The sequence below is a fragment of the Heptranchias perlo genome, chromosome 4, assembly GCF_035084215.1.
Source record: "Heptranchias perlo isolate sHepPer1 chromosome 4, sHepPer1.hap1, whole genome shotgun sequence".
In the NCBI taxonomy this organism is placed as follows: domain Eukaryota; kingdom Metazoa; phylum Chordata; class Chondrichthyes; order Hexanchiformes; family Hexanchidae; genus Heptranchias; species Heptranchias perlo.
In genome coordinates, this window is record NC_090328.1 from 129,874,163 (window position 1) to 129,899,591 (window position 25,429).

At 41.0% G+C, this 25,429-nt stretch overlaps 1 protein-coding gene across 1 annotated transcript in view; it reads left to right on the top strand.

Moving 5' to 3' along the window:
• ric1 (RIC1 homolog, RAB6A GEF complex partner 1) overlaps positions 1–25,429 on the top strand; it is a 149,489-nt gene that overhangs the window by 70,383 nt on the left and 53,677 nt on the right. Inside the window, exons 5-14 of the mRNA XM_067983633.1 lie at positions 1,582–1,724; positions 5,640–5,773; positions 8,336–8,427; positions 11,796–11,884; positions 12,740–12,884; positions 14,714–14,762; positions 15,309–15,461; positions 17,859–18,062; positions 19,961–19,999; positions 20,083–20,193. Of these exons, the coding sequence (XP_067839734.1) occupies positions 1,582–1,724; positions 5,640–5,773; positions 8,336–8,427; positions 11,796–11,884; positions 12,740–12,884; positions 14,714–14,762; positions 15,309–15,461; positions 17,859–18,062; positions 19,961–19,999; positions 20,083–20,193 (1,159 nt within the window). The remainder of the gene's footprint in view (positions 1–1,581; positions 1,725–5,639; positions 5,774–8,335; positions 8,428–11,795; positions 11,885–12,739; positions 12,885–14,713; positions 14,763–15,308; positions 15,462–17,858; positions 18,063–19,960; positions 20,000–20,082; positions 20,194–25,429) is intronic.

The following is a 25,429-nucleotide window of genomic DNA, read 5'->3' on the forward strand; positions in this document are numbered from 1 at the left end:
GTGAGGAGAGCTTAGGCACAAGTTGAGAAGACCCAAGGATTAGGGAACCCCTAAATGCGTGCATGAGTGCTGCTGGAATTTAACCAGGCTCCCAACACAGCATTGGTACATATCATGCTCCCTGTAAGCTCAGGACTGCGCCTATCTATTGGGACTTTGGACTTTTGATTATCTGAAACTGCATAGGAAGAATCCCAGCTGCGAGTGATCTTAGTGAGCCAGACTGGATTACTATGGACCTGTCCGCCTCAGATACATCATTACAGTGTCTTTCTTAGAGGATTGACTTGGTTCCACGCTTCCATCGCCAGGTTTATTATTTCAGAGGTGCCTTAACCCCAAAGAGATACCAGTTATCGTTTCCCGTCCCAGAGAGGATAGTCATTAGCTTGTTAATAGTGACCAGTGCAAATTTGAGCCCTCGCTAGATGTTTAGCAATTGAACTGCACAGCACATCGTAAAATGCGAATGCATTGCCATCATCCTCCTTACCTCCATGTGGATGCACACCATACCCCTTAAAATTGATTCCACCAGTTGGAGGTGCAGAGCTTTAACACCATTTGTGTTTAATTTAGATTTCCTGATTGAAAGAAAGAACTTGTATTTACATCCCACCTCAATGTCACAGTGACCCATAGCCAATGAGGTAGTTTAGAAGTGTAGTCACTGTTGTAATGTAGGGAAACACAACAGCCAATTTGCACATGGCAAGTCCTACAAGTGGGATAAATGACCAGTTTTGGTGGTGTTGGTTGAGGGATAAATGTTGGGCAGACCACTGGGAGAGCCCCACTAGGGGGCATAGTCTCAGAATAAGGGGTTGCCCGTTTAAGACAGAAAGGAGGAGGAATTTCTTCTCCCAGAGGGTTGTGAATCTTTGGAATTCTTTACCCCAAAAAGCTGTGGAGGCTTAGTCATTGTATACATTCAAGGCTGAGTTAGACAAATTTTTGATCAGCAAGGGAGTCAATGGGGAAAGGGTGGCAAAGTGGAGTTGAGGTAAAAGTCAGATCAGCCATGATCTCCTTAAATGGCGGAGCAGGCTGGAGGGGCTGAATGGCCGACTCCTGCTCCTGTCTCTTATGGTCTCCCCCTGCTGTTCAAAAAGTGGCATTGGCTCTTCTACGTTTACTGAAGGCAGACGGGGCCTCTATTTAATATCTCATCTGAAAGACGACATCTTTGACAATGCAGACTGCCTACAGCCTTTAATTTCCTTTTTGAGAATTTATGGAGTCTGCTTCAGTGATTTGCCATATTCTAACCACCCTCTGCATGAAGACATTTTTTCTAATCTTTAATTGTTTGTGTTGTGGAGTACTGAAATCTGTAATGTCTCATTTTCACCACCAGGAGAAACACCATGGCTTTTCCTTCCATTTAGCCATGGCCAATGTCCACAGACAACAATCAGTAACAAGGACTTCTTTAATATAGAAATATTGTAACCAATTTGGTTGAGTAGAACATTTAGATTTGGGTCATGTGTCTTTCTGCTGGTGATAAACCTGGTAAATTCCACTCTTTATTGTAATGGATTGAGGTTTCCATACTAATTATATTTTCTCTTTTCCTAGTTTGCAGTCTATGCAGGATGATTTGGTAATCGCTACTAATGATGGGATACTCCATCTTATTCACTGGGACGGTTTGACAAATGGAAGGAAAGCTATTAATCTTTGTTCAGTTCCATTTTCTGTAGATCTGCAGTCTTCAAGAGGTAAGGTCAATTTTAGTCAACATGAACTGTGCTGAATTTCAGCTAGTAAAACTACATCCTGAATATGTAAACTTACAGAATATGCCTTATTCAGTGGGAGGATCATTATGTACAAACCCTAACATTGTGTGTGACACCTGATGGTCCAGGTATTATTCCATCCAATTCGCACAGTTGGAGCTAAGGTCTCTGTCTCTGACTCTGTCTCTGACTCTGACTGTCTCTGACTCGGACTGTCTCGGACTCGGACTCTGTCTCGGACTCGGTCTCGGACTCTGTCTCGGACTCGGTCTCGGACTCGGTCTCGGACTCGGTCTCGGACTCTGTCTCGGACTCTGTCTCGGACTCTGTCTCGGACTCTGTCTCGGACTCTGTCTCGGACTCTGTCTCGGACTCTGTCTCGGACTCTGTCTCGGACTCTGTCTCGGACTCTGTCTCGGACTCTGTCTCGGACTCGGTCTCGGACTCGGACTCGGACTCGGACTCGGTCTCGGACTCGGACTCGGTCTCTGTCTCATATATATCTGTAGTAGCAGTGAAAGGCAGCCTGTTTTAAAAGCTTGGCCAGCTTAGCTAGAGAAGTGAGCCTGTGTTTAGAAAACCAATAAGTTGTATCTTTATTATTTTCCATATCCAAGGAGTATAGGAAAATGGATTATGCTCACTCAAAACTGTATACTGTTCATTTATTTATTTTATGTAAAATAAATTGATCAATTGTTTGAAATTCTTTTATCCTGATAAAGTGCTATTTCAGTCTCCCTTCCTATTTTTAAAATAAAGATTCATGTGTCCTACTTAGTAGCTAGTAAATGAGGTAAAAGTTCTTGTCACAATCCCTTGGACACGCTGTCATCCAAGTAGATATTAGACAGAAAAAGACGCAGGGCAAGCAAGGTTCACTTACAGGACTGATGCTATGCCAGAGAATATCTAGCACAAAACCCCCAAAATTGTGACTACTTCGGACAGGGTCAGCTAGCTACACCTCCTCCAGTCCCGCTTGGTTTGTACTGCCCGGGCTCACCAGAAAAGTCAGATCCTTAGCACATGACATTCCGCCATGCTCTGCTGTTCAGAGATGAGCAGTGCTGCCCGCTTGTTTTTTTTTTTAAAAATACTGAATCTAGCATTACAGAAGTATTAGAAGTTTTAAAAAAAAAATCCAGCTCGGGCAACCCAATCATAGTCTGATTTGCCACAGATCTAATCAATGGAAGAGTTTTGACTGTAGGATGTTACAACATATAGCAAGGCAACATCATTGTTGTGGCTCATGAGGATTGAGCTATTTGTTGCCTCATCTTTGAAATTGTGCTGTTTCCAGGGTGTCAAGGAATCTGATCTTTTGTAGTATTCTCTCTCAAGTGGGTTAGTTTTCCAGAAGCTTTGCATTAGAAATGTCCTTCAGCCTTGTAAGTGAGGTACTTTTTTTTAAGGTTGCCGAACCAGACTCTTTGCAACCTTGGCATCTACCTTAGCTTCTAGCTCTCCCACTCCACAAATTTGAAATTCTTATCCTTGTGTTTAAATCCCTCAATGACCTCACCCCCTCCTTTAAACAAAATAAGATTACTATAATTAAGCAAACAAAATAAAGCAAAATACTGCAGATGCTGGAAATCTGAAATAAAAGCAGAAAATTCTGGAAATACTCAGGTCAACAGCATCTGTGGACCCCCTCCTTATCTCTTTGAACCACCTCTGGCGCTAAAACTCACTACCACCCTCCCAAACTGTGTTGCTCTGACTCCAGCCTCCTCTGCATCCACCCTTCCTTTTCTCCATCACTGACAGTGTTACCTTCAGCCACCTAGGCCCCACACTCTGGAATTCCCTCCTTAAGCCTCTCCACCTCCCTCTTCCTCTCTTTCTTTATGATGCTTCTCAAAACCCACCTCTTTGACCAAGCTTTTGATCCTCCCTTCTAATATCTCCTCCTTTAGCTTAGCATCCATATTTTTATTGTATCTCTGAAGTGCTTTGAGACATCTTTCTACTTTAAAGGCACTATACAAATGTAAGTTGCCATCTCAGTTGAAAACTAGTTTCCATGCAAACTAAAATTCAAATTGCAACTTGGTATCCTCTTAGAAAACTTAGACATTCTACCTTTATTACTTTCATCAAGATCATTTTATTGTTTTGTGAGCAGTAGATTTTTTCCAAGACAACCCTCGGAAACCAAAACTCTGCTTTCAAAAAAAAGTGGTAATTCTAATTGAACACAATCATTGGTCCCTTGTTTCCTATTATTTAACCAATTCAGTTTACAGCAACCTCCTATGTCTTGATCAATTTCAATTTAACCACAAGTTTGTTGTGAGGCACCTTATCAAAGACATTCAATAAGTTAACATTGTTTATCAGTATAACCTGGTGATGACCTGTGCCAGTTTAAAGTGAGGACTGAATGTTTGCTAAGATAATGTCTTAACTAGTATTGCTTCCTTTGTCCTATTATATCTTATTAGTCACTGTGTTGCTAAGCAATTTATGCCATAAATAATCTTCATCTTTAAATTTGTTTTGACAGCGACATGACTGTACGACAGATTTAACATTTAAATAGCCTAATATTGAAAGCAGAAATAATGTAAATTTCAACAATATTTGATTTCAAACATAACATGGCAGTTTTCTTCATATTTCAAAAATGAACAATAAAGAGACGAGGCATGGAATTGAAAGGAATGTAGGAACATAACAGGAGTAGGCCGTCCAACTCCTCAATCCTATGCCTCAGTTCAGTTAGATCATGGCTGATCTGTACTTTGACTCCACTTACTCGGCATTGTTCTATACCCTTACCTAGCAGAAATCTATCGATCTCAGTCTTGAAAATTTCAATTGACCCAGCATCCACAGCCTTTTGGGGGAGTGTGTTCCAGATTTACACTAGTCTTTGTGAAAAAGCGCTTCCTGATTTCACTCAGAACCCGATGCACAAAAAAAGTGTTTAATCTTGTTTTCCAATTAGGCTCAATTCAGTATTCCAGAAAACTGAGCTGTGACAGAATATTAGTCACATACCTAATTAGTTTGATGGTCCCTGCTTACTGTATACTTTTATTTTTAATTGATTTTTGTCGATTTACACAAGTAAAAACAACTGCACATATAAGCAATACTAGTTTATCACTTTCTCGCAAGTATTTGTTCAGTGTAAGATATAATGCCATGCACCACATTGCTCTTTTTGTGCTATTTTATATCATAAAATTGAAATGTCCCAAATTAAATCTAATGTACTCATGGTAATATCATAGAACAGATTACCCATTTACACTGATCCGCTGATCAGCTGCTTCTCGACTTGACTATCTAGCCATTACCCCCTTCCAAACAGACTTTTAAAAAAAAAGCACCCCTCCGATATCAGTTGTAAATGTGTTAGTCAATCATCTCAGTTGGAATCCCATGTTAGTTACAAAATGACAGAAGCCATGTAAACTCTGAGCTAGTGTGGACCTCAGGACATGAGATCCTTTTGCCAGCTCCATTTACAGGACCTGTCACTACCATTTCCCCCAGAAATCTCATCCAACTGACCTGTTCTTTTGTGCTGTAGATCATATTTTTCACAAGTGCCTAATGGGAATGTCCAGGTTCTGACATTTGATCAAATTGAGATTTATAATTTCAATGCTGAGAGCACTGAACATACATAATTAAACACACACCTGCATGGAACAACTGCTCAGTGTGGCAAGTTATTCATTTTAATGTAGGGTTGATTGTATATGCATAATGTGGTATTAGTCACCCCACAATTGGTCTAACACGTACAAACATTTCCCAGGTTGGTTCAGAATGTACAGCCATACACAACTATCATTGTGAGATACTTGCCAATGCTAGTATGAATTTTACAGCATCGTATGGTGTTGATTTTTTTATTTATTTTGCTGACAGGTCCTTCATTAGATTTTGAGTCTATACATATCCAAGATATGGAATACTGTGCCCCCCTCGATGGTCTTGCTGTAGTTTTTGATGACGGGCGGATTGGTTTCATTACTCCCATGTCCAGTAAACTTGCAGCTGAGGTAAAATGCATTCTGGTTGTGTCATTTCGTATATCATTGCAGTAAATTAAAGTTGAATGCTTTTCATTCATTTCAAGTGTGTTAAAACTAATATTTCAATTGATCATTTGGAGGTTTAAAGACTAAATCTGATATTTGAAATCCAGAACTAAGTAATTTTGTTGAGATCGAATGCACCATAGTGACATGTTCAGGAATAATGCAGCCTTGCTCTTTATTTTAGAAAAGGTATTATATTTTTTCCTTGTCATGTATCCTGAACTGAGAAGGTGAACAACCTGCTCCTAGATCTCCAATTTTGCTCTGCAACCATCATTGGGTGGTGTATGACAGAGGAGTTACACCATGGGATAAGTTTCCCTCCCTGTATAGAGAAACTGCATCTCTACTTGGCACCTCACCATAATGGCATTGCTAAAATAAGTAATTCCATGTATGGGGATTGTAGGTGCAGCCCCAGATTCCATGATATTGATGTTCAAATCCCTGAAGAAAAAGTGGAGGCTGATGACTAGAATCTCTTACATAAATTGTAATTCTAGACATGAATGCCATTAGATTCGACACCGGTAACTCAGTCAATATCAAAATAATTGGGAAAAAATTACATTGTGGTAATGTGCAAATGATATAAAGTGGATAACCTTGATATATCTCCTCTATTTCGCTCGTTTTCCTCTGTTTGAAATTGCCTTAGGCAATCTCGACGGATTGTAGTGGGTTGGGGCACATCACTGGGCCTGCCCACAAATGGTCAGAGTTTCCAATTTTGGTTAGTGAAGCCATAAGAGAACTGTGGGTAATGGAAAAATTAATGCTGATGCTATGTGGAAGTGGGGGGGGGGTAGGTTGATGAGTACTCTTCAAAGGTTGAAGATTAAAGCTTATTGTTGGGACACTGTAGATGGAGCTTTGCTTTGCATCTACCAATGCTGTCCTTCGACATGAAGTTCTGGATGATGAGCGTTCCAAAAGTGGAAAGGTGTTCCGTTCCCTAGTATTGGCATCTTTCACCTTCGTGAGCATTTAAAAAAAAATTGAATTGGTTGTAGAATGATTCCATTACACGTAGCAATTGTTGGCTTTCATGGAAATGTTTGTGGAACAGCACGCATCGTTCTTGGTAACTGAAGATGGATTTAAAAACGAAGAGTTAAAGTTGCATTGTGTTTTTGTGTAACCATATATAGAACAAATAGTCTGGAAAAAAATCCTGAACGATATCTGGACTTAATAAACAGCTCCTGATAGTTATGGATATACATATTTAATTCTTATGGCTTCCTGTTTGTCATGCCGATTTTCTGTTGTCACGATTTAGCAATACTTTTGTGACATTAGTAATGCCTTGAGGCATTACTAATAATGGCAACACGTTCTATTACTTTCAATTATTAATATTAATACCTGTTTTTCATGCCTCCCACCACTAGTGGGGCTGAGTTGCAAGTTGCCCAGGTCTACCTTCCAAGTCCTTGCAACAAACACATGTTATATCCTGTGACTAACTGTGCAAAGCCACGGGAGATTTATTTTTATTATTCGTTCATGGGATGTGGGCGTCGCTGGCGAGGCAAGCATTTATTGCCCACCCCTAATTGCCCTTGAGAAGGTGGTGGTGAGCCGTCTTCTTGAACCGCTGCAGGCAATGTGGTGAAGGTTCTCCCACAGTGCTGTTAGGAAGGGAGTTCCAGGATTTTGACCCAGTGACGATGAAGGAATGGCAATATATTTCCAAGTCAGGATGGTGTGTGACTTGGAGGGGAATGTGCAGGTGGTGGTGTTCCCATGTGCCTGCTGCCCTTGTCCTTCTAGTTGGTAGAGCTCGTGGGTTTGGGAGGTGCAGTCGAAGAAGCCTTGGCGAGTTGCTGCAGTGCATCCTGTGGATGGTACACACTGCAGCCACTGTGCGCCGGTGGTGAAGGGAGTGAATGTTTAGGGTGGTGGATGGGGTGCCAATCAAGCGGGCTGCATTGTCCTGGATGGTGTCAAGCTTGAGTGTTGTTGGAGCTGCACTCATCCAGGCAAGTGGAGAGCATTCCGTCACACTCCTGACTTGTGCCTTGTAGATGGTGGAAAGGCTTTTGGGAGTCAGGAGGTGAGTCACTTGCCGCAGAATACCCAGCCTCTGACCTGCTCTTGTAGCCACAGTATTTATATGGCTTGTCCAGTTAAGTTCCTGGTCACTGGTTACCCCCAGGATGTTGATGGTGAGGGATTTGGCGATGGTAATGCCGTTGAATGTCAAGGGGAGGTGGTTAGACTAGTTAGTGATTAGACTGCATATGTAGCTGTCATTGATCTTAATGAAATAGTTTTTTCATTCAGAGTAATGAGAATATTGTGTCCAAATACAAGAAACATGCCAGTCATATTGAGCAAGTATCCTGCAGAAGCAGATTGATGATTCCAACGATAAATTTATGTAGCTTGTGGTTGTACAGCCCTAGTGTTTGTAAGAACACCAGCGTCTGTTGTAGAGTGAAAAGGCTACTATTATGAACTGTTAAGTGACTTGCTGCTTGTATTATATTTATGTAAAATTATAATTTTACTTTTCAGGATTTGCATGGTGTGTGGGCACAAGAAGTTACCGATGGTACTTGTGTGGCTGTAAACAACAAGTACAGATTGATGGCCTTTGGGTGTGCAAAGTAAGTGGGCTCTATCTTAACATTAAAGTTTAAATTGTTCATTAAACAACTGACACTGGCAAACAATGTACAGATTAGATTTTGATATCAGGGATGAGCTGTTATAGTTATGACTAAAGGTGCAAAATTGGGGGCTTTTCACCAGGATAGAGAAGGTTAAGGGAAGATTTAAGAGGTTTTCAGAATTAGGAAAGGATTTTAAAAGATAATTAGTGACAGATTGTCTCCACTGTTCAGAAATTAGTAAGAGGCATAAACTCAGGCTTTTCATTAGAAAAACAAAGGGAGATGTCAAGAAAAAAAACTGTTGGAATACTTTACCATAAGGAGCAATTGAGGCAGGGACTATAATGTAATTTAAATGGAAAAAGAATATACAAGGATATGAAAAAAGGCCAGTAAAACTGGTTTAGAGTGGATAGCTACAGTTGAAACTGGCACAGACATAATAGCTATATGGCCTTCTGCCGTGCTGTAATTTTTATGACTTGAATAAAGGGCTGATTTGTTTATACTGTCTTTATTCCATTAACAACCATTTATTATGCATGTACTTTTACTGTAACCTGTAGTTTCTAGAAAGCTGGAACAGGGTGCTGAGTTAGACGATCAGCCATGATCGTTTTGAAGGGCCGAATGACCTACTCTTGCTCCTATTTTCTATGTTAACACTGAAAGTGTCATCTCTGACGTCTCCTATCTGTATGAAATGAGTTTGGGGAGTCTCAGTCCAGTTTCTAGCAAGCTGAGGCCACAGGAGGGTTGGTATGAGAAATGGAAAAATACAGCATGGGCACAATAAGGGGTGTCCTTCTGAGGCACATGGTTGGGACAGAGAATAAGAGAGCTTTACTATGATATTCACTGTGCTATACCTGAAATTAATTAACAGGAGTAAATTTGAGTATTCTGTACAATAATAACCTAGTAAACAGCAGTCAACATTGAGTCAGAAGGGGAAGATACTGCCTGACCAACCTGCTTGACTACTTTGAGCAAGTGAGAACTCAAGCGGACTATGCAAAGCCCTATGACGTGATATAACCAGACTTCCAAAAGGCATTTTACAAAATTCTACATGAAAGGCACTATTACTGTTTCTAATTTACATCAATCTCTTGGATTTAGAAACTCAATGCAAATTGGTCAAATATGCAGATGATGCCAAATTAGGAGTGGCAATGGAATCGGCAGTCAGTTTAGAAATTACAGAATGAGTTGGACAAAATATGTACGTATGAAATTTATTGCAGACCAGCATAAAATACAGCACATAGGAAGGAAAAATAGGTGACATGATTGGTGTTGAAATAGTTAGATGTGAAGTGACCTAAATAAGAACAGGAGTAGGCCATTCATCCCCTTGAGTGTTCCGCCATTCAATTAGATCATGGCTGATCTGTACCTCAGCTCTCTTTACCTGACTTTGTTCCCTATCCCTTGATACCCTTACCTACCAAAAATCAATCGATCACAATCTTGAAAATTTCAATTGACCCAGCATCCACAGCCTTATGGGGAGAGTTTTCCAGATTTACACCAACCTTTGTGTGAAAAGCTGTTTCCTAATTTCACTCTTAAATGGCCTAGCTATAATTGTAAGATTATGCCTTTGTGCTGGATTTCCCCACCAGAGGTAATAGTTTCTCTGTATCCACCCTATTGAATCCTTTTATCATTTTAAACACCTTGATTAGATCATCCCTCAACCTTTCTGAACTCCACTGAATACAAACCAAGTTTAAGCAACCTGTCATAATTTAACCCATTCAGCTCTAGTATTCTGGGGAATCTACGCTATACCCTCTCCATGGCCAATATGTCCTTCCTGAGGTGCGGTACTCCAGATGGGGTCTAACCAAGACTTTGTATAACAGAAGTATCACTTCCTCAGTTTTGAATTCCAACCCCTTTGAGATAAAGGCCAACGTTCCATTAGCCTTTTTGATTGCATTTTGTATGTGTCTACTAGCTTTGTGATTTATGTACATGGCTATCTAAATCTTTTTGCTCATTCACAGCTCCCAGATTCTCGCAATTAAGAAAATACTCTGATTTTGTCTTTCCTGGATCCAAAATGTATAACCTCACATGTTCCACATTGAACTCCATCTGCCATAGTTCTGTCCACTCACTTAATCTGTCTGTCACTTTGTAACTTCATGCTCCTTTCTACACTACTTACTATGCCTCCTAACTTAGTGTCATCTGTAAACTTTGATATACAACCCTCCATTCCATCATCCAATTCATTAATATATATGGTGAAAAGCTGAAGCCCCAGTACAGACCCCCTGGGGAACACCACTTGTCACATCCTGCCAATTGGAGAATGTTTCTTTTAAACCTACTCCATGTCTCCTACCTCCCAACTAATTTATCAACCTATGTCTTAAGGTTACCTCCAATCCCATGCGTTATCATTTTTTTCTAATCTCTTTTGTGGACCATATAAAATGCCTTCCAAAAGTCCATATGGACAACATTCATAGACACTCCCCTTCTAGACACCATACTAGTGACCTCAAAAAATTCAGTTAGACTAGTCAGACATGACCTACCCCTTACATTCATGCTGACTCTCCTTGATCACATAGCTGTCCAATTGTTCAGTCACTGTCTCTGATGATGGGGGTTTTACTAGACTCTGCACTCAACACGTCCAATCAATATAGAACAGCAGTCAACAAAACCAATAGAATGATGTAGCCAAAACAGTAGAATACAAATCAGGGGAAGTAATGATCAAACCGTACAGTGCTCTGGTCAGATCACACCATGTGAATATTGATTTCTGGTCACGAAGGCACAAGGGAGATATTCTAGCACTGGAAGCAGTGCAGAGAAGAATCATGCGACTGATTCCTAAGTCAACGGCCTGATTAATGAGGAAAGATTGGACAATTGTAGGCTTTTCATCCTTGAAAGAAGTCGCCGAGGTGGTCGTATAGCTATATTTCAGATAGTAAATGGTATGGAAAAGGTAAATCTGCCAACTTATTTCAAACTAATTGAGAGTAGGACAGGGAACACGGGTTCAAACTAGTGAAAGGCAAATTTAGGACTGATATATCTGGAAGTTCTTCAGAGTGATCAATACATGGAATAGACTTCCAGATAGAGTAGCGGAGGTGAAAACCCTGGAATTATTTAAAAGGCTGTAATGAGGGGTACTTGAGCATTTTTCTTGCCTTCCTCATCAATAATTATCTTGTGGCCTGGTAATGCTTGAGGCTGATACTGGAAGCCCAAATTGGATTGTCTTCCATTTCCCAGTATTAATATCCCTCACCTCGAATGGAAAAATTCACCCAAAAATCTTTTTTTTGGAAGCTGGTTTATAACTGATTCTTCTCCCATTCCTCCAGTGGTTCTGTTTTAGTTTACACAATGGATACAACTACAGGAGCTATGCAGCTGTCCCACAAGTTGGAATTAACTCCAAAACATTACCCTGGTAGGTTTGAGATTTCATGGCTCATCTGTGTAGATATTCAGTCCTAGTGAAATTCTTCTCTTATGTAACCAATCATCTTTAAAGAGCATGCACAGCGATGGTGAAATGTGTAACTGTTAAGCTGAGCTTTAAAGTTTATAATTAAAATTAATCTACTTAATGGAATGAGCAATATTTCAACCTTATTCATTGACTCAAACTGTCAACTAATATATTGTTAAAAGGATCAAAATTATCTCGACGTTCCAAACATGTTTATGGACTTCTGATTTCAGGATAGCATAAATGATGAATGCCAGCTTGGGTTGTTGAAGGCACTGTATTTTATAAAAATACTGTATATAAAAATGGCATTCATGTACTGCAGCTGATGCATACCCAACAGCTGTATCATGAACTGGCAGGACATGCCTGTAATCTCTCACTTTGTCCCTTTCCACAACACCCACCCTACCCAAGGAAAATCCCAGTCTTGGCTTAGTGTGATTATTTGAGGGAGGTGCACATCAGAAGTGAGATACTCTTCCTCCACCTCAGGGCTGTATTTAAATACCAATGCAGTCAAATCGAGAACCTTATCAGGAACTCTGGACTCCTGGCTAGAATAATGTTATGTGGCACAAAGGGACCAAAAGAAGTCAAAATTGGAAGTGGCTAGAGAACAGCTGGCCTTCCTCATCTGTATTTATCTTGTGACCTGAGAGAAATACAGTGCTAGAAAATGTTGTGCATGTAGCTTACCTCCATTTTAAGTGGAATATTGCAATAATTTTTAAAATTCTGAGGAACTGTATTGAGTTTTCCTAGTTGTAAATAATTCCAATAACTCACTTAAGCACTTTTTATTTTGAACAGATATTTGGAACAAGACTGGGGCTGTGAAACTGGTCAGATGGTCACCTGATTGTTGTGTTGCCATGGTAACGTGGGATTGTGGCAGTTTATCCTTATGGAGTGTTTTTGGTGCTCATCTGTTTTGCACATTAGGTGGAGATTTTGCGTGAGTATTTCCTTCAGAAATTCTAAATTTGCAATAATGTTGCATGTGACTTTATCCACTATAGAAATTGGACACTCATAACTCAGTTGCGAACATTAGACATTTTAAGCTTGGCACTAATTGAGTTATTTATGGAGTTGAAAATAATCTTCAAGAATTTTTTTTATGTACGATGCTTACGTACTTTTTCCATTTTGGCAATTTTAGCTGGTCTTTCCGACCTGATTTTCAAAGCCACATAATTGCTTCTATAATATCTTTTATAACTTAATAGTACACAATAACTATTTCCTGTGAATTATGTGGGCTATCGGTATATTTTAACAGGAAGATTAGAATTCCTATCAGCTTGTATTTGCATGGCACCTTTAACGTAGAAAGATACTTTACAGGGGGAATTTTGTTTTATAAAAGGCTGGATGCTGAACCATAGTGAAGATTAGAAGTTACTAAAAACTTAGTCAGAAAGTTAGGCTTTAAGAAGGTGAGGAGAGGAGGTAAGAGATGGGGAGTTTTAGAAGTAGAACCAAGGTGGCTGAAGGCCAGAGTTATGAGAACTGAAGGTTGAGGGAGGGGAGGTAAGACTGAAGAAAGTTGTAAACTTGGTGTGGTGCAATGCCATGGAGGGGTTTGAAAATGAGCAGGGATAAGAATTTCAGCAGCAGTGGGAGTGAGGTTAGGGATGGAGACAATTGTTGCAGATAACTTGAGACAATTATTTCATTTGTTTCCTCTGATGGCTAAGTTGGCAAATGGATCACCAACTGTAGAACTACAAGATATGCTGAGCTAGATTCATGGTGTGTGCCGAGTTAGCTGATCTTAGCTAAGATGGTGGTAGGGGCACTTCAATTGGCACCAGCCCCTCTGGGCAAGGGATGGGAAAAGTCAGTCAAGGTTCAAGCTCCTAATCACCACTGACTGATTCCTGATTGAAAGTGCATGGTGAGAACGGGATCTAATGCGACTGTGAATACCTCCAATGTGGTAAATAGCCTGTCAACTCTGGCTAGGCTCACGTGAAGAATGGCCAGTGGTTGTGGAACTATACTCCAGCATGAATTGCTACCTTTTAGGAGAGGAAAGAAAAACTTCATTTTCCATTGCTTGTAGATTGGTGGTATTAACAATTGGGGCTAGTGATTTATCACATAACACCCCCTGATCAAACCTGTGATTTTCACAGGCTGCCATGATTTATGATTTTCTTTGTCACAGCAGGTTAAAAGTCCAGTTTTGGTTCAGTAATCATTGTGGGAATAAGCCAAGTGGAAAAGTATCCCTGAAAGGATTTTAAAAGAAGGGGAGGGAAAGATTATTCTGAAAGATGTAATGACCCTGTAATTTCAAGAATAATTTTATCATTCAAAGCTGCTTGTTTCCTGAGTTTCTCTAGCAAGGATCCAGTTGATTTTTTTTTTATTGTCTGGGGCTAATGCAGGAAAAATTGTTTTTCCTGCAGCTAATATGTTAGGAAATTAATTTTATCCAAGTGGCACAAGGGTGTTTTGTCTGGCAAACAAAAATTGTCCTGTGGTTTATAGTGTCCTTTGTACCATAGGTACCTGTTCAGGTGATTTTTCAGGTTTCACCCAACCCAACTGCACTTGATTTGCACTGATGTATTACCATCCCTAATCATTTGAAACAGCAAAGGATTATGTTTTCTTACAACCAGAATCCATTTGTTTTTTTTTAAAGTGCATTGATTCATAAAAAAAACCCTAAAATATAAATAAGTGGGGTAGAAATGCTAAGATTCAGCTATTGACTATTGATAAAACTTGTTAATTACCATTAAATATTTCATTCAATTGATCTTTTTTAAGGCATTATTCTGATGGCACAAAAAAGGAGCCTATGAAAATCAGCTCTATGGTGAGTAGGCTTCCTAGAAGTGGTGAAAATTGTGATGTAAAATATTTGTGGGTTGCACTGTCTTCCAACATGATGCATATTAAATAGAAATATATTTGTGTAGAAAACTCTGATATTCAGTTAAAAGGAATTGTGATCTAAAAAGAAATATAAGTTCATCTGGTTGCTGCAATTGCAACATAAATCAAGTGTTCAAAGATGATGTACTAATAAGCTGCATTTGTAGCAAATGATTTATAGTGCTTACAATGTAGGGAATCATAACTATCTCAGCTGAGCTTGATAAGGGAACTCCACAAGGAGGAAGGGAAAACTAAAAGACATGTTAATCCACTTCATTGTTCACAGCTCCTAGCTGGGTAACAACACTTGATGAAGTTGAAAGATGGTCACCTGATCCTTTTTGACCAAGTTAAAGGGAACATTCTGCCTATTAGCTGGAACAAAACTAAAATTCATTGTCCCTTTGGTACTCAGTGTTTAAAATAACTTGTGATTTTCTTGCTAAATGCTTTATAATTTGCTAAAGTTATTCCATGTTTACAGAGCTGGGGTGCCGAAGGCTACCATCTTTGGGCGATTTCCAGTGATAGTACTCAACAAATAGGAAATGACCTGGAAAATAATAGTGCAGTACAGCAAGCAGAAATTCTGCAGTTCCAATTCATCAAAAGCGCTTTAACGGTCAATCCCTGCATGGTAGGTTGCAAGCTAGGCCTGGACTCCTAACTCTTTTTATATACTAATTGCAAACTAGTGATTTCATATGTTTTTATTCTAATTATTCTTCAATCTTCTATTGTATCAGTTTTATTAGCAGTAATTTTGGGTCACATATTCTAGGCAGAATGTAAAATATTAAATATTCTCCATGGATGCTCACCTCAGTTTCTAAAATGTTTATTTTGTTGGCTCTGTCACAAGAAGTGTAATGTTGCTAATAAAGCCAACTAATATCTCATTAGCATACAGACTGGAGACTAGCTGTTAAAGAAATGTTTTTTTGCTTTTGTAAACCATAACAATTGAAAAGTATTGGAACCAGTGAAATCTTTGTAAAATGTTTCCAATTGTTCTGTTACCTGATGTGAATTCCAGGATTTTTTGTATTTGATTTCCAGCATTCAGTTTTTCTTTTTATCTCGAGCAATTTTAAATTGTTGGTTCAGTCTTCAATTTGTTTCTTTCTCAAACAATGTTGAAAGAGTTCTATAGAATAAGATGGTTCATTGCTTTTCTTTCTGCATATACCTGGACAACACTTACATTTTAAGAGTCTGCAATTTCCATGGATTCTATCTTGTTAGCTTTGTAATTGAATGGTGCTACTGTATAAGAAAACCACAGTGAACTGCCTGCACTTGTATTTGCAGACTCATTACAATTATAATTAATCCTTTCACTAGCCTATTCCAATGTATTCCTATCATGGTGGTGAACCCTTGAAGTGGGTGGTGACTGTTACATTTCTGGGAAGATAGAAAAATGTCTGAAGCACAGTGGTAATGCCAAATTAATAAAATGTACAACTAAAAAGAAAATGTTGGCAACCTGAAATAAAAACAGAAAATACTGAACAGATGCAGCAAGTCAGTCAGCACCTGTAAAAAGATAAGTTAACATTTCTCAGAATGGAACTGAACAAGATAAACAAGCCCTTTTCTTAGCTGTATCTCCCATTTTCTTGTTAGCAGGAAATGCTTGTGATGTGGAGTGGGTCTTTTGGCATCCAAGCAGAGGGGAGGCATATTGATGCTTCAGGTGTAAACGGTTTGCAAATCATTTAACACATTAACTTTCTCTGTAGTTGGAGTGTTTATAGCTCCCTCCACTCTCCCACCTTACAAAGAGCCTTGACCTCTGTTTTCACTTCTACCTGAAATGGTAACCGTCTTTTCTCTTTTTAACAATGGTGACTTCCCTGTGTATTTCCAACATTTCTATTTCTTTTCATAATATGTTTTTGGTTTTGAGCATTGCTATAATTATTTTATAGTAGTAATAGACTTACAAATATGATGTCATCCCCAAGACTAGACAATTGGCTGCACTGGCCTTAATGTCATCGTGTTGAAGCTGTACACATTTATTCCTTTACTGCTGTTTACCGAGTTAGAAATATTTATTTATGTTGCTGTCTAAAACATAAGTTTTCTGAACATTTACCTGCCTGTGGGAAATATAAGACATCTTTCCCCTCTATGTACATGTCTATATTAAAATTAGAGATTTTGAGCCAGTGTAGAAGACCAATTCTGATTTGTTCCATCTACAGCTCCCATTTCCTGGCGTTTGTGGTGTTCCTTCAGTAGCCATTTATGTCACTAAAATAATGTTCATTGCAATAATGTAAATAATCCAGTTTTTAAGTTGGTTACAGAAAGCCAATGCGAGCCTGTACCTAATCGCCTTATTGCAGAAAAAGTCTTAGTTATTTCTGATGCTGAGTGTAGTTTTCAGTTGCTGAAAAATATGTATTGGGCATTTTGTAATCAGAGGCTATGTGATAAACCTGATGCCTTGAATTAAAATGGGTTATAAAATTGTAAAACAATAAAACTGAAAAAATTGTACAATTAATTCAACAGTGAATTCTTTTGGAAACAGCTATTCTGAAAGTTAAAGGTGCGCTGGAATTGTCCTGGTTGTCCCGAATGTGTTGCAGGCCCAAATTGTTGAACTAAATGTCCTCTAATTTGATGGTCAGCTTGAATTGTTGTGCAAGACCTGAATTATTGTGTCATTCTTTAGTTCCTTTGCATCCTCTCCATTTCTTATGATTTGCTAGGATCTTGGAAAAAGTGAAAATCAAGGGTATTCAGCTATTGTATTTCTCTTTTTACAGCCCCCCCCCCCCGGCCAAGACAATATGATTCCATATTGGAAAATGCTAGTTTCATTCCAATTGAAAGGCGTCTTGCAGCAACTTATCTTAATGTTAAATTAAGAAAGACTGAAATGTCGTCTTTATTTGTGAGGGATCTAAAATTCACTTGTCGGTTAGAAACAAAAGGGACGTTTTCATAGATTTGGGAAAACCTTTCTAAACTGAGAATTAAGATACTAAACAATTGTTGCAATCTTTTTTCCTTCCAGAATAACCAGGAGCAAGTACTTCTGCAAGGAGAGGATCGCCTATATTTGAACTGTGGTGATGCATTGCAGAATCAGAATTCAAGTACCGCATCAGCAAATTCAGGCCATCAGCCAGTCAGGGAAAAGACCCCTTTGTTGGATGACATTCTAGTTCCTCAGGGTTTAAGCACTTTATTAGGACACAAGCATTGGCATGTTGTACAGGTGATGGTTCTTAGATTCACACAACGACTTGGAATTTTTTTGCTTGCTGACATGCAGTGCAAGATTTATCGTTCATGAGAACTTATCAGTTGTGCATTTAGTGTTACTGCTGTCTAATTGCTTTAAGAAAAATATTTGTTAGAAACCAGTACAGGCACATGAGTTTGAGTATATCAGAATGCTTCGCCATTTGACAGGATCCAGCAGCTGCATGGCTGCCAGATTAGTGTTGGGCCATACTAACCCTCAAGCCTGTGACTAGGAATATGAAGTGAGTGTTGTAATTGTGCTTCTATGTTATAGTGCTACTTGAAGTTCAACTCTTCAAATGGTTTTGACCAGGTGCACACTAGATTTGTTTTCATTAACTGAACTTCTGCATTTTGCTTGCTTTAATCTAAGAAAAGCTTTCCAATTTTTGCAGCATGCAACAAATTAAAAGTAAATCTGTTGCAGTTCAAAATTATTGACCGATTCCCTTTTGATTGGACCAGCTTTCGCTTTTAATACTCGGGAGTTTGTTTCACAATAGACCTGCATCGTAGCATTTTGAGTACTGTTCGGGCAGACATGCCCCGGTGGTCTTCAGTCCCATAAGAGAAAAGAGCAGGAGCAGGCCATTCGTCCCCCTCGAGCCTGCTCTGCCATTTAGTGAGATCATAGCTGATCTGTTTTTTTAATTATTTGTTCATGGATGTGGCCGTCGCTGGCGAGGCCGGCATTTATTGCCCATCCCTAATTGCCCTTGAGAAGGTGGTGGTGAGCCGCCTCTTTGAACCGCTGCAGTCCGTGTGGTGAAGGTTCTCCCACAGTGCTGTTAGGAAGGGAGTTCCAGGATTTTGACTCAGCGACGATGAAGGAACAGCGATATATTTCCAAGTCGGGATGGTGTGTGACTTGGAGGGGAACGTGCAGGTGGTGTTGTTCCCATGTGCCTGCTGCCCTTGTTCTTCTAGGTGGTAGAAGTCGCGGGTTTGCGAGGTGCTGTCGAAAAGCCTTGGCGAGTTGCTACAGTGCATCCTGTGGATGGTACACACTGCAGCCACTGTATGCTGGTGGTGGAGGGAGTGAATATTTAGGGTGGTGAATGGGGTGCCAATCAAGCAGGCTGCTTTGTCCTGGATGGTGTCGAGCTTCTTGTGTTGGAGCTGCACTCATCCAGGCAAGTGAAGAGTATTCTATCACACTCTTGACTTGCGCATTGTAGATGGTGGAAAGGCTTTTGGGAGTCAGGAGGTGAGTCACTTGCCACAGAATACCCAGTCTCTGACCTGCCCTTGTAGCCACAGTATTTATGTGGCTGGTCCAGTTAAGTTTCTGATCAATGGTGACCCCTAGGATGTTGATGGTGGGGGATTTGGCGATGGTAATGCCATTGATTGTCAAGGGGAGGTGGTTAGATTCTCTCTTGTTGGAGATGGTCATTGCCTGGCACTTGTCTGGTGCGAATGTTACTTGCCACTTATGAGCCCAAGCCTGGATGTTGTCCAGGTCTTGCTGCATACGGGCTCAGACTGCTTCATTATCTGGGGGGTTGCGAGTGGAACTGAACACTATGTAATCATCAGCGAACATCCCCATTTCTGACCATATGATGGAGGGAAGGTCATTGATGAAGCAGCTGAAGATGGTTGGGCCTAGGACACTGCCCTCAACTCCACTTTCCTGCCCTTTCCCCTTATACTTACAAGAAGAGTTAATGTTCTTAAAAGCTTTTCCCTCTTACACTGCAGGATGCCTGCATAGCTGTACTCCAGAAGGAATTGGTTCCCTTTGAGGGGAGGGGAGCAAACTGGTGGCCGGGGGAGGGAGCTGTTTAAAAATACAGTACTAAATTAGTATTAATTGTAAGCTCTGCTTTTGCACACCAAGGAATAACTTTGTCTCTTTTCATATAGATCCACAGTACCTATCTAGAAAGCAACTGGCCAATAAAGGTGAGATTTTTTTTCAATAAGTAAATTGTGAAATCAAGAAACCTAGTGAATTGATATTTAATTTATGTTCTCTATTTCCTCAGTTTGCAGCAATAGACCGGCTGGGTCAGTGTGTTGCAGTGGCAGGCAGATATGGAATTGCACACTATGCTTTGTTTACCAGGAAATGGAAGCTTTTTGGAAATATTACCCAGGTAGGCAATGGGTTTCATTAGAACCTTAGAATTACTGTTCAGTTTTATTGTTTGCTTTTTTCTGCTCTCCCTGACCCTTATTGAAATACAGTTTCACAGATATCCTCAGATATTTCACTCGGTGGCCATTCTTCATGAGATGAGTCTTGATAGTGAGTTTGTCAGCGAGCTGTTTGACCACAGTCGTATCACACTTGATCCCAATCCTTTCCTTGCCCAACATCCATCTATCTGCACAGCTGGGGTTGCTGAATAGCAATAGAGAGGATGGATCTTGGCAGATTTTCACCCTTCTAATTCAGAAGCACTGAGGCCAGCTGAGTGGGTAATTCAGCACAGCAGGGATCAAACCTGGGACCTTCATCTCTGACTCAGATGGTCACAGATGAACCAGTCACTAAGGGATATAGCAGAATTAATGTATTTTTATCTGATTTTTAAAAAGTTTTTGAGTACACTTTTTTGTGTGGCTTTTTTGTGCTTATCAAGATGACAAATGATATTGCTGGGGTATTCAATGCTTTCCACTTCCAATGCAATGTTAATATGGTCAGATACAGAATAAAACTTTCACTCTGCCACAACAATTTCTCCAACCTTAGTATGGGGCTGCCTATTGTATGACACTTTTTTCCATTTCCATACCAGCTTTCCTTGGATGAGTTTGCAAACTTAGCGCTGAATTAATATTTAACTCTGTGTCCTTGCCCACTGCATTAAGCCTGCCCAAACTAATTTCATGAAGGATCTTTACAGACAGTAGACAGAGGAGACATTCATCCCACCACTCTGGGCTGCATTTGAGTCCTAGTCCCAGAGGTTAGTCCTATCTACTCCATCATCTAGTCTGTCTTGCAGCATGGTGTACTGAGGTCTGGTAATGGGACTGCTGGCTGCATATTCCTTTAAGCAGCTTTAGGCTGAGCCTATATGGATACGATTTGGCAGTTCATTGTTGCGCTAAATTGGAAGCAGCTATTTATTGACCGTTCTGGAAACTCAATATTTGCTTTAAAGGAGAAAATTATTATTTTAACATCGTACGCCTGCTCCTTAACGGTCAAGACCAAACAAACTGTGACAGAGAATTTCAAAATGTAAAAATGCATGTTAAACATTCTTGCTGTAGGTATGGAAGGTGGAGCAAGCCTTTGGCTTAGTGGTAGTATTCCCACCTCTTGAGTCAGCAGGTGTAAATCCTGCTCCAGACAGTCCAGGCAAGTGGAGACTGGAGCTCCGGCTCTGAATTCTGGGTTGACATCCAGCGGGATACTTGAGTGCAGTGGGAGTGGGTGGTCCCCCGTCATCGTATGGGTTGATAGCCCATTAAACCCTCCCGCTGAATAGGACTAAGAATCGTATTGGCTGGTATAAAGATGGTTAAGGCCATGGAAGGAGCTGTTAATCAGCCTGTGAATCCTTCCACTTCTTCCCACTAATCTTCAAGGGAAGAGTGAAGATAGAAAAACAAGAAAGTATGGAAGGTTAATTGTAACCTATTAAAAGGCAGATATCCTTACAAATCAAATTTTAAGTTGTCTCACCTTAGGTTGGGATTATTGATTGACTCTAGTCAATCTCGCATGATGTTGCACATGGCATTGAGACCAAGTATACCCCTCAGGTGAAGCAGGGAATAATTCGACCAGGGCATAGAGATGTCATTCTATCATTTTTATTAGAATTCTTCGATTTACTAGTCAATCTCCTGTGGTTTTGCATATTGAAAAATATGGTCTCTGTCACCTGGTTGTGCTGTTATTCTATCTCTCATCTGAGGCATTTCAGACTTTGAAATGTTAGGGTAGGGACTTTACTGCTATTATCTGTTCTCTTTATCTCTGTTCTCTCTTTATCTCTGTTCTCTCTCTCATGCCTGCCCTCTCTTGCGCCCACCCGCATTGATCTATTCTAACTATCAAAACACAGTTGAGGTAATTAGCTGGCTTAAAAATTCGTCTGCTGTAATTTTCTGATCTTATCCAGGAGACCGAGACTGCTCCTTCAACCCCATTCCCACTGAACTCATGATTGCTTGACTTCCCTTCCTGGTCCCTATTTCAGCCGATGTTGTAAATGGTTCCCTCTCCGGCCTTTCAAAATGGTCATCCTTACCTCTCCCTCTCAAAATCGACCCTCTCAACCACTTTTCTTAATCCCTCCACTATCCCTCCACTATCTCTCGTCCGATTGCTTGTCTGATAACCAGTCGTGCATGAGCTGAAATTTTCTCCAGTTAAATATTGGGAAGACCAAAACCATCATCTACAGCTCCAACCACATACTCTGAACCCTTGCCACCAACTCCATCCCCTGCCCTGACCACTGTCTCAAGTCGAATCGGACTGTTGTAACCACGGCATCCTATTCGACAACAAGCTGTTCCAGGATAGCTACAACACTGGCATCTACCTGACAATGTGGAAAATTGCCCAGGTATGTCCTGTCCACAAAAAGCAGGACAAATCCAATCCGGCCAATTACCACCCCATCAGTCTACTCTCTATCATCAGCAAAGTGATGGAAGGTGTCGTCGACAGTACTATCAAGCGGCACTTACTCATCAGTAACCTGCTCAGCGATGCTCAGTTTGGGTTGCGCCAGGACCACTCGGCTCCAGACCTCATTACAGCCTTGGTCCAAACATGGACAAAAGAGCTGAATTCTAGAGGTGAAGTGAGAGTGACTGCCCTTGACATCAAGGCAGCATTTGACCGAATGTGGCACCAAGGAGTCCCAGTAAAATTGAAGTCAATGGGAATCGGGGGGAAAACTCTCCAGTGGCTGGAGTCATACCCAGCACAAAGGAAGATGGTAGTGGTTGTTGGAGGCCAATCATCTCAGCCCCAGGACATTGCTGCAGGAGTTCCTCAGGGCAGTGTCCTAGGCCCAACCATCTTCAGCTGCTTCATCAATGACCTTCCCTCCATCATAAGGTCAGAAATGGGGATGTTCGCTGATTGTACAGTGTTCAGTTCCATTCGCAACCCCTCAGATAATGAAGCAGTCCGAGCCTGCATGCAGCAAGACTTGGACAACATCCAGGCTTGGGCTCATAAGTGGCAAGTAACATTTGCGCCAGGCAATGACCATCTCCAACAAGAGAGTGTCTAACCACCTCCCCTTGACATTCAACAGCATTACCATCGCCGAATCCCCCACCATCAACATCCTGGAGGTCACCATTGACCAGTAACTTAACTGGACCAGCCATATAAATACTGTGGCAACGAGAGCAGGTCAGAGGCTGGGTATTCTGGGGTGAATGACTCACCTCCTGACTCCCCAAAGCCTTTCCACCGTCTACAAGGCACAAGTCAGGAGTGTGATGGAATACTGTCCACTTGCTTGGATGAGTGCAGCTCCAACAACACTCGAGAAGCTCGACACCATCCAAGATAAAGCAGCCCGATTGATTGGCATCCCATCCACCACCCTAAACATTCACTCCCTTCACCACTGGCGCACAGTGGCTGCAGTGTATACCATCCACAGGATGCTCTGCAGCAACTTGCCAAGGCTTCTTCGACAGCACCTCCCAAACCCGCGACCTCTACCACCTGGAAGGACGAGCAGCAGGCACATGGGAACACCACCACCTGCACGTTACCCTCCAAGTCACACACCATCCTGACTTGGAAATATATCGCCGTTCCTTCATCGTCGCTGGGTCAAAATCCTGGAACTCCCTTCCTAACAGCACTGGGGGAGAACCGTCACCACATGGACTGCAGCGGTTCAAGAAAGCGGCTCACCACCACCTTCTCAAGGGCAATTAGGGATGGGCAATAAATGCCGGCCTCGCCAGCGACGCCCACATCCCATGAACGAATAAAAAAAAAAACAAGCTGAGCTTCTGATCTCCTGATCTCGTATTCTCTCCATCACAAAGACCACCCATCTCCATCTCCAAAACATTCTCTACCTCTGCCCCTACCTTGGTCCGAATGGCTACGTCCTGTGATGTATCCTCTGATACCTCAGCCCATCTGCCACTAAAACCCTGTTCCATGCCTGTCATCTCCAGACTTGACTACTCCATCATTCGCCCTCATAAACTTCAACTCACCTAAAGCTCTGCTGCCTGTCTAATTCTGCACTCTCACTTTACCATCACTCTTGTCCTCACTGACAGCTCCTATGCCTCAAATATAAAATTTACCATCCTCATTCCTGTCTATCTCTAACTTACTCCAGCCTTACATCTCATTCCTTCTCTTCCTGTTCTCTACATTCCTCTGATTCCTGCGTTTTCTGTGCTAGGTCCTACTCTCTGGAATTCTCTCCCTAAACCCTGCTGCCTTTTAACCTCCCCTCCTTCAAGATCCTCCTTAAACCCCATCTCTTTGGTCAAGCTTTTGGTCACCCCTCCCAATTTCTCCATCTTTGGCTCTGCATCTGTTTTCCTTACACCTCTGTGAAGCACCTTGGGACATTTTCCTATGCTGCTGCTAGTATTACTAGGATTTAATAGCATACAATTGAGGATGGATGTGCTAAACCTGGCCTGGGAGTGCTTGATGCTGACACGGGGTGCCTGAAATGGGATGAGTTCCATTCCCCAGCACGAACATCACCGTGAAAATATAAAATAAAGTGTTTTAAGTATTCACGTCACTACTTAGTTTTTATCCAGTCTCTTGATGAGTTTCCAGGTGGGCAGTGATGCTTTTAATTTCTTGTATGCAGCGAGGAGCTCTTCACTAAACCTGTCCCACTGGAAATAAGGATAGTGCTGAATGGAGTATGTGGAGAGAAGGTTATTGTTATCAATGTACAAGAGAAACTTAATCTTGTATTTTAACTGTTCACTTAAAACACTTCAGAGATGATTGTATCTTCAATTCAACCATACAACAGCCAGTCAGAAATAAAGTTACTTTCCCAAAAGACAGGCATTTCTGCGGACGCAACCGAGACTCCAGGATGGTATGTTGCCTCCCTGGTGCAAGGGTCAAGGATGTCTCGGAGCGGCTGCAGGACATTCTGGAGGGGGAGGGTGAACAGCCAGTTGTCGTGGTGCATATAGGCACCAACGATATAGGTAAAAAACAGGATGAGGTCCTACAAGCTGAATTTAGGGAGTTAGGAGTTAAACTAAAGAGTAGGACCTCAAGGGTAGTAATCTCAGGATTGCTACCAGTGCCACGGGCTAGTCAGAGTAGGAATGACAGGATAGCTAGGATGAATACGTGGCTTGAGAGATGGTGCAAGAGGGAGGGATTCAAATTCCTGG